General features: G+C 33.7%; 1 protein-coding gene across 1 annotated transcript; it reads left to right on the top strand.

Moving 5' to 3' along the window:
• Window positions 1-1,723: 1,723 nt before the first annotated feature.
• LOC112697098 (uncharacterized) lies at window positions 1,724-3,868 on the top strand. Its single transcript, XM_025750105.3, has 2 exons — window positions 1,724-2,222; window positions 2,442-3,868. The coding sequence occupies exons 1-2, from the start codon at window positions 1,851-1,853 to the stop codon at window positions 3,378-3,380; spliced, it is 1,311 nt and encodes a 436-aa protein (XP_025605890.1). The 5' UTR covers window positions 1,724-1,850; the 3' UTR covers window positions 3,381-3,868.
• Window positions 3,869-15,688: the final 11,820 nt, after the last annotated feature.

Below are 15,688 nucleotides of genomic sequence, written 5' to 3'. Positions count from 1 at the left end.
TAGGTTGTATTTGTATGGTATTGTCATTCATTGGTTTAGTCATATAGATTCTATGGCTATTAACTTTGTTGGTGTTCTTTTTTGGTTGGGTTGTTGTAATTAGGTTTTTAATTGGGCCATTGTTTTCTTTATTTGGCCGAACAATTTGATTTGGTGTATTTTTAGAGGTGAAAAATGGTTGAGATCTCTTTATTGTATTTTTTTAGGAGATTATTCTCTGTATTTACATTATTAGGTGAAAAAACAATTGGAACCTCCTCCCCTAATATTGCAAACTTAGTACTTATCATTTTTTGCTTTTCTTTCTTTCTCTCATTACTATTCATCCCACTACTTGTACAGTTGTACCAACCTCAAATCTTTTTTGCTGTCTTACCACGTATTGGCTCCTATACCATCATCCAAGGACCATATGGGTCAATCTCTCTTTCTATTACTTTTTTGTCATTTCCTTGAATTGAATTTCATTCATTATTTTTGACTATTCTCCTCCTTGCACTGTCTTCCTCTGTTGATTTTTCTCCTCCCTTGATCGCTATAATTGTAGTAGATTGGTTAGATTGTGCTGGATTTTTATTTTCAAGGCAGTTAGCTTTCTCATGTCCCACAATGGCACATGCGAAACATATATTATAGCTCCCTTCATATTCTGCCTTGTATCTAAGTCCACTAATGGAGTATTGAGATACTAGAAGCTTAGTGAGGTCAAGTTCTACATAAAGCCTTGCAAACTTGCTTTTGCACTTATCTATCGTATTAGAATTCACCCTCAGAATTCTACCTACTATGTTGTCAATTCTCTCCAACATCTCTTGCTCATAGTACTCAATAGCTAGTCTAGAAAGTCTCACCCACACTGCCACTGTATCTATGGTAGCCTCCGTAGGATTAAAATCAGGTTTCCAAAATCTTAGAGTAAGGTAGTGATCGAAGATCTTCCAAAGACCTTCCGTTACAACAAAGTCTAAATCTTCTTGAGAGAAAAATTTGACAACGAAAAAATCATTACCTAATTAGGTTAATCGCTTCAATGCTTCCTTGTTTTTCCGCCTCCAACTTCCTAGTTAGTGCTGCCAATGAAATCTTTCTCCCTATTAGCTTGACAATGAAGGTATCCCACCAAAAATGTCTCAGATTTTTTATTGCAGCCTCATTGATCACAAAATTAAAAATGCCATTAATTTTCTCTACTCTTATTTCTGATTTTTGTTTTTTCTCTTCTTTCTTACTTTTAGTATTTTCTTTTTCTGCACCCTTCATCTTTTTATCATCCTCTTTCAATGACGATGATGAAAACTATTATCTTTATTTGCTATGATTGGCTACTTTCTTCCTTTCACAGCTTCACTAAAAAATCTTTTTTGTGGATCTTCTCTCTATGCTTCTTTCTTATTTCCTAACATCTAATCTTTGTTTCTGAGAATAAGAGAGACCTCTTAAGAAAACGTTATTTTTCCTTCTCTTTTCTTTACTTTCTTTGCATTACGTATTACATGATCCTCTCTATATGAATTAGAAAGTTTATTAAATCATTCTTTTATCTTAGTCTATGACAATAATAAAAAAGTCTTACAGTTCATAAAATTAGTATAATAAAATACATAAATTTAATTATAATTTTAATCTTATCTTATCTTTATATTATCTTCTTATTTTATCTTATCTTTATTTTTATCATTCATAGATAATACTCTATATATATTTAGGTTTACATTTATAATTCAATCAATCGATTAGACTAACATTGGGCCTTACCCAATACAAATCCCTTTCGCCGCAAATTCACAACACAAGCCACATCACCAACGAAACTAAACCTGAACGAAGCATTAGCTTAGGCATCGATAGCAATGGAAGACAGTTTCAGAGTCCGCGTCGACAAAGCCTTCGGTTCTCTTCCTCTTTCTTCAACCTCCCCTTCTTCTCTCTCCTCTCTCTGGTCCCTCGCCGACGACGAAATCAACTCCACACCATCCAACCAATCCGAACCTAAACCCGACCCTAAACCCTCCGCATGGTCCACCGCCGCAACCTCCTCCTCTTTTTCTTCCAGCTTCCGGGTTCAGCTAGAGAATGACCTCGATGATCTCAACGACGAAGACGACGATAACGAAGATGGTGACGCGGGGTTTCGTCGTACTCAGCTCAAACCCGACGATTACGACGATGAACAGTGGCAAATTAGGTCTGGTATTGGCCTCGATTGCACCCTTGATCACGAGGTACTACTAATCCCTTATCTCTTGTTTTATATTTTGATCAATTTTCACTGAATATTTGAAATTACAATTGGAACCTACACGAATTGAAATTCGGATGCTGAAAATATAGCTGCATTTGAATCAACTAGGGTTTGTGCCATTTTTGCTGGTTAAATATTTAAGATATTTAATTTAGATAATATTTTTGATTGAAAATCTTGAATCAATTGGTTTGTGCAGGAAGAGGAAGATAAATATGATAAACAAGCAATTGGGAAAGAGAACCAGGGGGATCGAGTTTATATGAAGGATATAGCTGATGATGGTGTTGAGATTGATTCTTGCTACGCTCTTCCATCTAGGTTCGGAGAACACGTGAGGGATCCACGTGCCAACCACTTGGCTGCAAAAATGAGGCTGAAGCAGGATGATGAAGCAGCTAAAAAAATTGATGCTTTGCACGTCTCTGATAAATCAGCACCAGGGGCTGACACCGGCGGTGGCGACGGTGGTGTCGATAGTATTAATCTCAAGCCCATTTTGAAGAGTAAGGATAAGCCTCCAGAACAGAAGTCCCAGAAACGTGTTCGGTTTGATCCTGATTGCGATGTTAGATATGGTGAGGACGATGAATATGAAGGAACGAGGGATGTTCGAATGAAGACTTCTTTGATTGAAGAAGAAGCAGTTTTCGAGCAGCCATCAAAAGCACAAGAATTTGCTTCAGCTGTTCCAGATTACATTCGAAATCCGTCGAGATACACGCGATATACTTTCGATGATTCCAACGATGACATTGATGATAAATCGAATAAGGCAGCGTATATGAGTTTCCTTTCGCAGTTAAAGGCATCAAATGCTGCTGCTGGAACCGGATCACAGGGAGAGGATGCCGAGGATGATCTTCCATCGGTTACATTCATATCAAGGAAGAAATCCGGTGATGTTTCAATGGTAGAGCATAAGAATGTTTCAAAGCAAAAAGAGGATGTTGGGAAGGAGAATAAAAGAGCTTTCAGTGTTAGTATAGCAGCTGGTGAGAATGAGGATACTGATGTTTGTGCAATGGAGGAGGATATGCCAGGAGAAGCCATTGAAGATGTTAAGAAGAGCTCTCAAAGGTTGAACCGCAAGTACAGGAAGAAAACACAAGACGAGCTGGATGAGCCTGATGTCTAAGTTAGCTAACTGCCTAAGGTGTGTTTCTTTGAGACACTGCCAACTTTGCCAGGATCAGCATTTTACAATCGGTTGTTTATCTTTCTTGTTGCCTGTTGCGGCTACTTGTTTGTTTTATAAATTTGTGCAACAATCTTGCGTCTAGATTCTGGTCTAGCCAACTTAGGTAGTGTCATACTATCTTATTGGTTGACATGGTGTTAACTAAATTAAATCGTGCGGCCATGTTATAAATCCTGATGTTGGAATATTGGCTAGACTATGTTTTGGGAGGGGTTTGGTTAGGACATCTGTTAAAGAAGCGTGGCTGCAGCAACAAGAACAACAAAGACTTATCAACATGGATCAAGTGACATCATCGGCGCTATTGTGTAGCGGAAATTTAGCAAGAGTAGGAAATTAAAGGAAAAAACAAAATCCCCTCAATAAAGCATAGCTTTTGGCTCTCGATACGTCTGCGGGAGAAATTCTTTAAAAACACTGGAAAATTTAGGGTGTGTTTGATTTGTGTTTTTATTTTCTGTTTTAATTTTCAGTGTTTTCTGTTTTCAGAATTTTATGAAGAAAAAAGAGAAATCAGGAGGTGAAACTGAAAAACAGGATTTTATTGTTTTCACTATCTCTTTTTTTTCTTACAAAATCTGAAAAATAAAAAATATTAAAAATAAAAACAGAAAATAAAAACGCAAATCAAACAGATCCTTAACACTTATTTGGATAGCCATTTTATTTCATCCATCAAATGCACATTTGATATCTTATGTTGCCCAAAATAAATGTTAAGGTATTTTTCATCATCATCGCTTAACTCAAATTGTTATTTCAAACAGCCGTTTTCACAAAGCTGCAATGACAACTTAAAAGCTAAAATGGGTGTCTTACAGTCTCAATCTAAAATAATAGAAGTTCATAGTTACCATAAATCCATAATGGATCAAGTTTGGCAAAAATTATTCTAACACAAATTAAGTTGATACCAATCCAACTATAATCAAAATTAATTATACAAAAGTACTTTGATATGAATAGGGGTGAGCACGGGTAGCGGGTACCCGATTACCCACCCGAACCTGAACCAAACCAATCAAATTGGTTCTAGAACCGACGGGTAATCGGGTCCAACCCGAACCAAACCAATGACATTTGCTGATGATTGGTTCGGGTATCGGTTTTGGGGGTGCGGAACCCGAACCAACCCGTATACCCGATCATATATATATATATGACTTTTTATGTGTTTTCTAACTCATAACGCTAATCATATCTCACTAATGTTTAGATTTTAATGTGTTTTGGTTTTAGCTTCTTTCAAAGATTATTCACTAAACTTTTGTATTTAACTTCTAATATTTCTATTGCACTTTTATATTTTCATTAGACAAGATTATTTACTATTAATATGTTTGGATTTTGATGAGTTTAGTTTTTAATGTATTTCGTATTTAATATGTTTGCATTATTTCTGTTGATGTTACATGTTTATTGTATTTCTTGAATTTTTAAGATAAAAATTTGCCAATTTAATTTTTTTTTTTATGAATTTCAAAATCATCGGGTACCCGCTATCCGAACCGAACCAATCCGCTCTTAATCGGTTTGGTTTGGTTCGGGTACAAGCACAAAAAAACGTAAATCCGAACCAAACCGAACCAATTACTTTTTGATCGGTTCGGTTCTAATTTTACCTTAAACCCGAACCAAACCAACCCGTGCTCACCCCTAGATATGAACGTTTCTTTGCAAACATTAATCCAATCGGAAATTACATACTTTACTTACACACCTCCTTTTTTGTCCTCCTTTTACGAATTCCAGCTTGACTGACCAACTTAGGCAACTTTATGATACTTCGCAGGATTCTTCCCAACTTCATTTAGACGCTTGATTATAACTAAAACGGTTAAGGAATTTGATTCCACAAGTGATCAGTTCATCTATGGCACAAAATTCTCAACCCTTCAAGAATAGTTTTTGGGCTCACCTGAAATGCCATAGTCCCTTCCTACTCACGAACATCAGGAAACCATGCCTTGAGTAGCTAGACAAAATATTTGATCCTCTGTTTACCGTTCCATTTCTTCATCCAAGAGGGAAAGCCTAACAGATCATGTTTCTTAATAACACAGTAAGAGATCTTTATTGTTAAAGCAGCATTGTTTGAGGCATTGTATCACTCATCAGTTTCAGGTCCCAAACCCACTTGCATTCATGTGGTTCCCCACTTTGAGATCATACATCTTTCGGATCTACATAACCTAAATTCACTAAATTTAATTTGAATAAACATTCAAATTGGTCCTCAAGAGATTTCAGATACTTTATTTTTTAACAAATTTTTATTCTCTAAAAGTTCTCAAGAGTTATTCTGAGATTGGTCTCCGTCATCTTGAAGCGAATTGATTTGTTTATAAAGATATTTTTTGATATAATTGTCTTAAATATAAAATTAGTTAGGAATTTATTTGTCCAACAGCACATAAAAAATTTGGTTAAAACTCTAAAAATATTGGTGAGTTTCCAACTCAAGTAAGATCTACAACTTTAAAACAAAAAAATAGAAAAAAAAATAAATAAAAGAAAGAAGAAGTAGTTTTTAAGAGAGATGTTCATCCGTGCTGAAAAAAAGAAGAAATTAGGGGAAAGAGTATTAACTCCCACATTTGAAAAAGAAAGAAAAAGAACCGAGAGAGAGGGTTCATCGGAACCAAAGAGAAGAAGAAATTAAGGGGAAAGAGCAGTGCCTTTTTTATCCTATTAAATTAGTAAACTTATTATATTTCTTATAAAATTTTAGTATGTTGTTTCTGGTGTAAATATGAACATTAGAATATAACTTATTAGTTGTATTACCTTTTTTTTTTGTCTAATTTGATGTGCCCACTTTGTGAAAGGTTTATATTGATTTCATCAATTTTGATGATATATTTTGTTGATTGTTGAGATGCCCTAATGCAACTAGAAAGATTGATTGTGTACTCACTATTTTGATAGTGGAAGATTTTCTAGACTAGGTCCCATGAATTTTTTGTGCCTCTTTATTAGGAATTTTTCCATGATAAAATTCCAGTGTTTGATTATTTAATTTCTACCATTATATTTTTTACTTGGAGTATCTTTAGAGTTGCCTTTTTAATTGCATAGGTTGTGAAAAAATCATTGCGGTGCTTCCGTTGTTAGACAGGTTCTTATCTAAACATCGATTTTTTTTCCAACAAAGTGGCATCCAAAGCTTTGGTTGCTTATTTTTGTGCGGATTAAATGAAAGAAAATACTCATAGACCAAATATGGTCGGATTAAATTCCAAAACTTACTCAATTTGAAAGATCCTCATGGAAGATATGCTATATAGCAAGAGCTTGTATGATCTTGTGGAGGGAGATAAATCCATAGGTACCAAATCCAATGCTAAATTGAAGAAGTTGAATCGGAAGATAGTTGCTTTAATTAGGCAATGACTTGATCTTAGTGTGTATCCACATGTTGATACCGAAACTAATGCCGAGAAGATGTGGAAGAGATTGAAGGAATTATATGAGAGGAAGAATGTGCAAAACAAAGCATTCTTAATTATGAAGCTGGTCAATATGAAATATATTGAAAGTAAATCCATGCCAGAGCACTTGAGCATATTTTAGGAGACTGTGAACCAATTGACAAATAATGACATCTCTTTAAATGATGAGTTGCAAGCCTTGTTGTTGCTGAGTTCTTTGTCTGATAGTTAGGAAGTTCTAGTTGTGACACTGACTAATTCAGTTCCAAAAGAGAAGTTGACGTTAGCAATGGTTAAAGAGAGTATGTTGAATGAAGAAGCTAGAAAAAGAGAGCGAAGTTTGATTAATATCTCCTCCTTATCAGAAGCACTTGTTTCAGAGTCACGGGAGAGAAGTCAAAGCAGAAAATCTTACAGTTCTGACAAGTCACAGAGTCGAAGCAAGTCAAGACAAAAGTACAAGCCAAAAAAGAGTTCATTTGTCACTATTGTGGCAAGTCGGGGCATATCAAGAGGTATTGTAGGTTCTTGAAAAGAGAACAATCAAGGAAAAAAATGAAGAAAAAGGTAAAGATAGTGATAAAGAAATTGCTACTATTATTTATGAAGATATTTTTATCACATATGATGAAAATTATGTTAATCTTGTCTGTGATGATTCTACTTAGATTATGGACTTTGGTGCCTCATGTCATGTCATTCCGAGGTGTGAAATTTTTACTTCTTATACTGTTAAAAATTTTGGCAAGCTCAAATTGGGAGATAAACGGGTGTATAATATCATTGACATTATAACTAACATGAGATGCAAGTTGCAGTTAAAGAATGTTAGACATGCTCCAGATATGTGGTTCAATCTGATTTCAGTGAAGGCATTAGATCAAAAGGAGTAATGTACTTCTTTTGATAGTGAAAAATACAAGATTACTAAAGAAACTCTCATTGTTGTTAAAGAAGAGAATAGTCTCACTATTCTCTACCGGTTGCAAGCAAAGTTGTATAAAAAAGAGTTGAATATAGCTAATGATTCCTCTTTGATTTGTGGCATATGCGTCTTGGTCACTTGAGCGAGAAAGGATTAAGCGTCTTAGCTAAGAAGCATTCTTCCAGTGAAAGGTAAAACTTTAAATACTTGTACTCATTGTTTTGTTGGAAAGCATGCTAGAGTATCAATTCATAGTTCTGGACCTCATAGGAGATCACATGTTCTAGATTTAGTTTATATTGATGTTTGCACACTAGGCAATGCATCATACTTTGTTATTTTCATTGACGACTACTTTTAAAAAGTGTGGGCTTTTGTTTTGAAATCTAAAGACCAAGTGTTCGGTATCTTCAAACACTTTCATGCAAGTATTGAAAGAGGAACATGAAGGAAATTGAAATGTGATCAAGCAGATAATGGTAGTGAATACAAGGGTCCATTTGAAGAGTATTGCAAAGGACATGTGATCAAGTTTGAAAAGACAGTTGCTAAGATTTCTCAATATAATGGAGTTGCAGAGAGAATAAATCACACTATCAATAATAGAGTCAGGTGTATGCTCTCATGCAAATTTGCTTAAATTCTTTTGGGGTGAAGTAACGAGGGATGCAGTTGATTTGATCAATATTTCTCCTTCAATTTCACTAAATGGTGAAGTTCCAGAGAAAGTCTAGAGAGAAAAATATGTCTCTTATAGTCACTTGAGAGTTTTGGCTATAGGGCGTTTGTTCACATTATAAGAAATGAAAGGTCCAAATTTGATGGGAAGTCAAAACAATGTATCTTCATGGGTTATGGTCACGAAGATTTGGTTACAGATTATGGATTCTGGTGGGCAAGAAAATAATTATAAGCCGAGATGTAATTTTTCTTGAAGACCAAACAATTGAAGACCTTGAGAAAATAGATAAGCCAACAACTATTAGACGTTCTGCTGATGATGAACTTAATCCTTCCATTAGACCTTCTGTTGATGGAAGAGATGTAAAAGTTGATAATGATGGTGATGATTTGCATGATGAATTCACACCTCAATCCGAGGTGCCAGATGTAGAAATTCCACTGGATGTTGAAGTTCTACCTGAACCACCAGTTGAGTCTAAATTAAAAAGATCTACTAGAGAGTGTCATCCTTCTTAGAGATACTCTGCTCATGAGTATGTGATGAACACTAAGACTGGGGAGTCAGAGAGCAACCAAGAATCTATGTCTGATGAGCATAAAGAAGATTAGTTGAAGGCCATGTAAGAAAAAATGAAATCCTTGCATGATTATCGTACATTTGAATTGGTAATGCTACTAAAGGGTAAGAAAACATTTAAGAACAAATGGGTGTTTAAATTGAAAGCAGATGAAAATGTCTCACGACTAAGGTATAAAGCTCGGTTGGTTGTGAAAGACTTTGAGCAAAAGAAATATATTGATTTTAAAGAAATTTTCTCTCCAATTGTGAAGATGTCCTCTATTCGAGTTGTACTTGAATTAGCGGATAGCTTGAATTTAGATATTAAGCAGCTTGATGTTAAGGCTATATTCCTTCATGGTGACATTGATAAAGAAAATTATATGGAAAAACCAGAGAATTTTGAAGTTAAAAGAAATGAGCATCTTGTATGCAAGTTGAAGAAGAGCTTATATGGGTTGAAGCAACTGTCAAGGAAGTGATACACAAAGTTTGATTCCTTCATAAAAATTCATGAGTATAGTAAGATTTCTTCTGATCATTGTGTGTATGTCAAGAAAATCTCTGATGATGACTTTATCATTCTCTTATTTTATGTTGATGACATAATGATTATTGGTCATGACACTAAGAAGATTGAAAGTCTTAAGAAAGACTTGAATAAATCCTTTGCTATGAAAGATTTGGGTCCAACAAAGAAAATTCTTGGCATGAATATCACTCATGACAGGAAGAATGAAAAAATATAGTTGTTGCAGCAGAAGTATATTGAGAAAGTTTTAGAAAAGTTTAGCATGAGTAATTCCAAACTTGGTAGTACTCCACTTGCTAGTCATTTTAAGATGAGTTCGCGACAATGTCCTACAAGTGAGAAAGAAAATGAAAAAATGAAGAAGATTCCATATGCATCTATAGTTGGCAGTTTGATGTATGCTATGGTTTGCAACAGGACAGATATTGCTCACGCTGTTGGAGTTGTTAGTTAATTTCTCTCTAATTCTGGCAAGAAACACTGGTAAGCAGTGAAGAGGATTATCAAATACCTTAATGATACTTCTAGAGTTTGTTTATACTTTAGAAGTGGCCAACCTGTGTTGGATGGTTACACAGATGCAGATATGGCTAGGAATCTTGATTAAAAAAAGTCTACTTCTGGTTATATGATGACTTTTGCAGGAGGAGCTATTTCGTGGTATTCTCGACTTCATAAATGTTTTGCTCTGTCTACTATAGAGGCATAGTACATTGTTGTTGTTGAAGCTTTTAAGGAACTCTTGTGGATGAAAAAATTTCTACAAGAGTTAGACATCAATCAAGAGAAGTTTGTATTATTTTATGACAACAAAAGTGTTATCCATCTTAGTAACAATCTGACATTTCATTTCAGATCAAAGCACATAGAAGTAAGGTATCATTGGATACTTCATGTGCTTGAGATGAAGTATTAACTCACACATTTGAAAAAAGAAAGAAAAAGAATCAAGAGTGAGAGAGGGATTCATCGGCACCGAAGAGAAGAAGAAATTGGAGAAAAATAATAGTTCCTTTTTTATCCTATTGAATTGGTAAACTTGCTCCATTTCTTTGTAGAGATGAACGTTAGAATATAACTTGCAAGTTGTATTGTCTTTTCTTTTGTCTGATTTGAATATTTACTTTGTGGAGGATTTATGTTGATTCTATCAGTTTTGATATATTTTATTGATTATTGAGAAACCCTAATCCTACTAGAAAGATTGATTGTGTACCTATTATTTTTTATAGTGAAAGATTTTATTGGACTAGGTGCCATAGATTTTTTGTGCCTCTTTTTTGAGGATTTTCCAACGATAAAAATTTCAGTATTTGATTATTTAATTTTTACCATTTTATTTGATATTTGGAGTGTCTTTGGAGTTGCCTATTTAATTGTACAGGTTGTGAAAAAATTATTTTGATGCTTCCGCTGTTAGACAGATTCTTATCTGAACCTTGATTTTTTTCCAACAAGAAAGACCAATTCGTTTAGTGTAATGCTCGAATATTTTTAGCAAATAAAAATTTGTTGGAAACTTATTCAATCTTAAATACATTGGGTATAACAACCCAACTTTCGATATGTCATGATCATACTAGAAAATCGAGTTTCACCAACTTGCTTCCTTAGTTTATAATTAGTATTTAGTATATGAGCATGTTACCTTGTTAAAGCGTTCGTTTTTACAGATAAATTTTTTTTAAACGTTTACAAGAATAAAATAACCAAACTCACATGAACAAAAATATAAAAGAATATAAGAAATAAATATCCAAACTGATAATATATATCATAAATATCACAAGTAGCTCTTATACAAAGGATCTAGTCAAGGTACACCCTTTTTCAGCCTCTACTAAAAATATTACAAATATAATATACGACACCCTGGGACCTGTCCCATATAAAAAGCCTCTAAGCTGATGCCCAAACTAGCCTAACAACACTAAAGCTCCTAATCTCTCTAGTGTACTAACACAATCGGGAGTCTATACAAAAGTTAGTGCTGTGCTGGAGTGTCTTCAAAAGAATGCTTCCGAAAACTAACTGAACGCCATCATATGTCACCATTGGGCAAGTCTCCGTGGGGCTCACCCACTGGCTGATCACTACCCAATGATGGTAACTCCTCCTGCTTGAAATCTATCTCCAGATTCTCATTGTCATCGTCGTTGTCTGAGATCACCATAATATCACCAGTACCTCCTGCGGTTCTGCTATCACTACTCACGTGCCTGTTGTCGAGCACAGGTTTGTTCAAATATATCGGAGCATCTTCCTCTCCAGAAAGTCTAGGCTGGTCGTCTGGCTATACATCTGGAACTATGTGTTCTAGAGAAAAATCCCACTCTACAAGAATCGCAGGAATATAATCATCAACTAGAATTGACTAAGCAAACTCCGTAGGCTCAGGTACCACCTGGTCCTCTGGCTGTGCTGGATGTGGATGTCTGAGTCCATCAGAAAAAGGATGTTCTGGAGCATCGAGATAAAGTCATGATAGCAGGAACTTGTAGAGAGCGTCAGGATCAAAGAAATGAGTATCTAACGAGTGCTAAAAGCGGTCAAGTAATGCATATAGTCGTATCCGAGGCTCCGCGGCTAATATATAGTAGCTATGAAACACTGGGCCCTTGTATATATAGGACTGCTCTAACTCATAGAAAATGACGTCCGTCATTATCTAAGGGAAAAAGGAAGGGATAAGAACTGGGAAGTTCTTAGTAAGGTCAGGTTAATTAGTTGAGTTAATTGCTTCCGTCGTTATGACCAAACAATAGAATATTTCAAGAACATAACTATACAGTAAATAGATAAAACAAAAAATAGAATACAAATAGAGAAATACAAGAAGCAGGATATAAATAAAGAGAATGCATAGCAGAGAATGATGTTCACACAAGGATGATGCATGTCTAACTCTAGTGCAGGTTATGAGCTCATGTGTCGGTTGTCTGCCCGCTCCCGACATTACCCGGTCACAAGTCCCGGATATGATTTTTCAACCGGTGCGCAACATAACTTTACACTACTCTTCTGTGGCAACTCTGCTTTTCTGTGGTAGTTTACGAGTTGGAAAACAGTTCTCAGTCTATAGATGCCTCCATCATTACAATTGTTCTACTCTTCTGTAGAAGGCATATCTACTCTTCTGTGGCAGATGTCAAACAATTCTACACTCTATGGTAGACTTTTAATTGATACTCGATTTTTATCTTTATCAGCTCTTGGTCATAATCTCTTTTCTTTTTCTGTTTCTTCATTCTACTTCTGTTTCTCTCTTTAACATTTATATTGATATTTTATGTTCACTTTTTTAACTGATTCTTGACTTTTCTTTAATATTCTTCCTATTATTGACCTCTATCTCATTAGTAAATTCTTACCACTTTTAGATGTTTTATGAAAGAATTTGTAAGATTCTAGACTTAAAATTATCTTCCTAAATCTTTTAAGAAAACTTGTCTTTTTTTTTATCACTTTTTAATTATATTTTTATTAATTACATAATAATTTAATAAAATAATAATATCATAATATTTTATTATTAAAGTTCATTTAATAATGTTTAATTCTTAAACTTTTAAAAATTTTATTTTCAAACCTTAAACTTTTAGAAATAGCACTTTAAATTTCTAACTTTTGAAAATTTTACATTGACTCTAAAACTCTCTTTTAATTAACTTTCAATTCCAAATTTTTTTATATTTATATTTTGACCTCAAAATAATCAAAGCTGTGGGCTTTCTTATTTTTCAAGAAACCAAATCAACAACTTCAAAAATTCATCAATGTTTACTTGATTTTTATCTAGTTTTTAATCTTTTCGAATCGATTTTTCTCAACTTTTTCAATCACTTTTCAGCCACCAATTTATATCAATTTCATCAAGATTCCAGCTTATAAATAACCTCAAAATAGGGTTAAAAAATCAGCAGCACCTTGGAACTGAATTGTTTAGCCCAAAAATTACAAAAATTTCATCAATAATCAAGTAATTAAACATTCAATTTCAAGCACAAACCAATAGTCCAGCAATCACACAACATAAACAAAATTAATCAAAAATAATTTCATCAGATTCTACCTTTTAGTGCTGCTCTTAAACCAGCTGTACTTGTGTGATTTCTAAGTCACTTTTTCACCTAGTTTTCAACCAAAAACAAACTTTAAAACCATGATGCTCACATAGTCAAACCATCGTTAGCATGTAAAGAAGGATTTCCTCACCTTAACCTTACAAAAATGAAGCTTTCTTGATCTCCAAGACACCTAAACAAGAGATCTAAAGAAAAAACATAAAAAAATCACTAATTTAGTGATAATCCTTTATTTTATGATTAATTTCGGGTTAAAAAAATAGAATTTATCAACTTATCTTACATTTATTCATTCAAATTGTATACTTTTGTGAATTTCTTCTAAATATGCTTAATTGTTAAAAACATGCTTTTTAAGCCTTTAAATTGTCAAATTTAATTCATTGTTATCCCATTCGATTTCTTGATGTATTTTTTTGAGTGATTTAAGGTTTAGAAGGCAAGGATGACTTGAAAAAATAGAAAAAAAAACCATACAAAAGTGGAGAAATAATAAATTAAAGTTTTAGAAATCTGCCCAATTGTGTGTATGCATCTCCTTGGATTTATGCGTACGCACGAGTAGTAGCACGTGTTTGCTGTGGATCACGATTTCGAGCTTATTTTGGTCCCAATCCAACTCATTTCTGAAGCATTTGAAGGCAAGACTCGGGGGGATCAAATAAATAGCATAGTAGCAGTTTAGGACCATGTTTTAGGTTAATTCGTAGAGAAAGAAGTTCTAATTTCTCTCTAAAATTTTAGAATTTTTAGCTAAATTTTTTTCTAGTTTTAGGTTTTGATCTTATGTTAGTTTAGTTTTTTCACTTTTTATTGTTCTAACATCTTAATTTGCTTAGTTTTACTTGTTATTTTTTTATTTTGTCAATTTTAATTTATGAACTTTTTTGTTGAATTTTTATTTTTTTAATACAATTTGATGTTTTTATATTTATTGTTGCTCATTTGAATTGTTATGGTTGCTTTCTTAAATTTGGTTGTTATAAATTTTATTATTATTACAATTTACCATATTTTTCTTTTATGCCTTTTAAATATTTGTTAAAATGTCTTTTCTAGTTTTAGAGTAGAATTTTGCATTTTCGGCTTGAAATTGAGGACTTAGGTAACCTTGAGTCATTGATGTCCAATATTAATTGGTAATTTAGGGTTGTTAATTAGTTTTGTTTCTACTGACACTAGTCTTTCACTAAGTCTAATTAGTGAGTTGGCTAGAACTTGTGGATTAAGATCAATTATGCTTATTTGACTTTTTCTCGATGTTTGGAGATGACGAAGTGGGATTAACTCTTTTTAATTACCATATTTGTGGTTAATGACTTGGGTAGGAAACCTTAACTCTTATTCCTTGCCAAGATGTTTTTTAGCATTTAAATTATTTGTTTGCTCTTTACTTTCTTGTCATTTAATTTCTTATCAATTACTTTTAAAACCCTTTTTTTTCATAGCCAATGATACGCACATCTCACTGCAATTCTTTTGAGAGACGATTCGAAATTTAAAACTCCCGATTTTTATTGAATTGAATTTGTGATAAATAAACTAAACTCTGATACGAGTCATTTGTTGGTTTGGAATTATACTTGTGACGAGATTCTTTTTGAGAAATTCTATATCGACGTTTGGCCCGTGCCATTTAGCCAAGCTTCAGCTATGGCCAAACCAATATAGAGGAAGAACAATCACCATACTTTGATTCACTCCATAAAAAATGGTATGGATGTGAAGAGGAAGAAGAAATTATTAGAATTTTGGTGAGGAAGAAACAGAGCTTGAAAGAATGAATCGTCATGGAAGTTTTATCATTTTTTCTTTCTTATTTTCGGCTGGTTGAAGAAGGGCAGATGGCGTCATTAAAAGAGGAGGTGTGGCATTTAAGGGTGCTTAGTCACTAAAAAAATTTTACAAATATTTTAAACGGATAATTACTAAAACTAGATGTAACAGAACACAAGTAATAACATATCTAGAGATAAACATTTGAGTTACTAGTATAAATATCACTAGTAACATGATAATCATGAGATTA

Source organism: Arachis hypogaea, chromosome 6 (assembly GCF_003086295.3).
Source record: "Arachis hypogaea cultivar Tifrunner chromosome 6, arahy.Tifrunner.gnm2.J5K5, whole genome shotgun sequence".
Taxonomy (NCBI): domain Eukaryota; kingdom Viridiplantae; phylum Streptophyta; class Magnoliopsida; order Fabales; family Fabaceae; genus Arachis; species Arachis hypogaea.
Note: the sequence above shows the minus strand (reverse complement) of the source record. Positions and strands in the feature narration are given on the sequence as shown.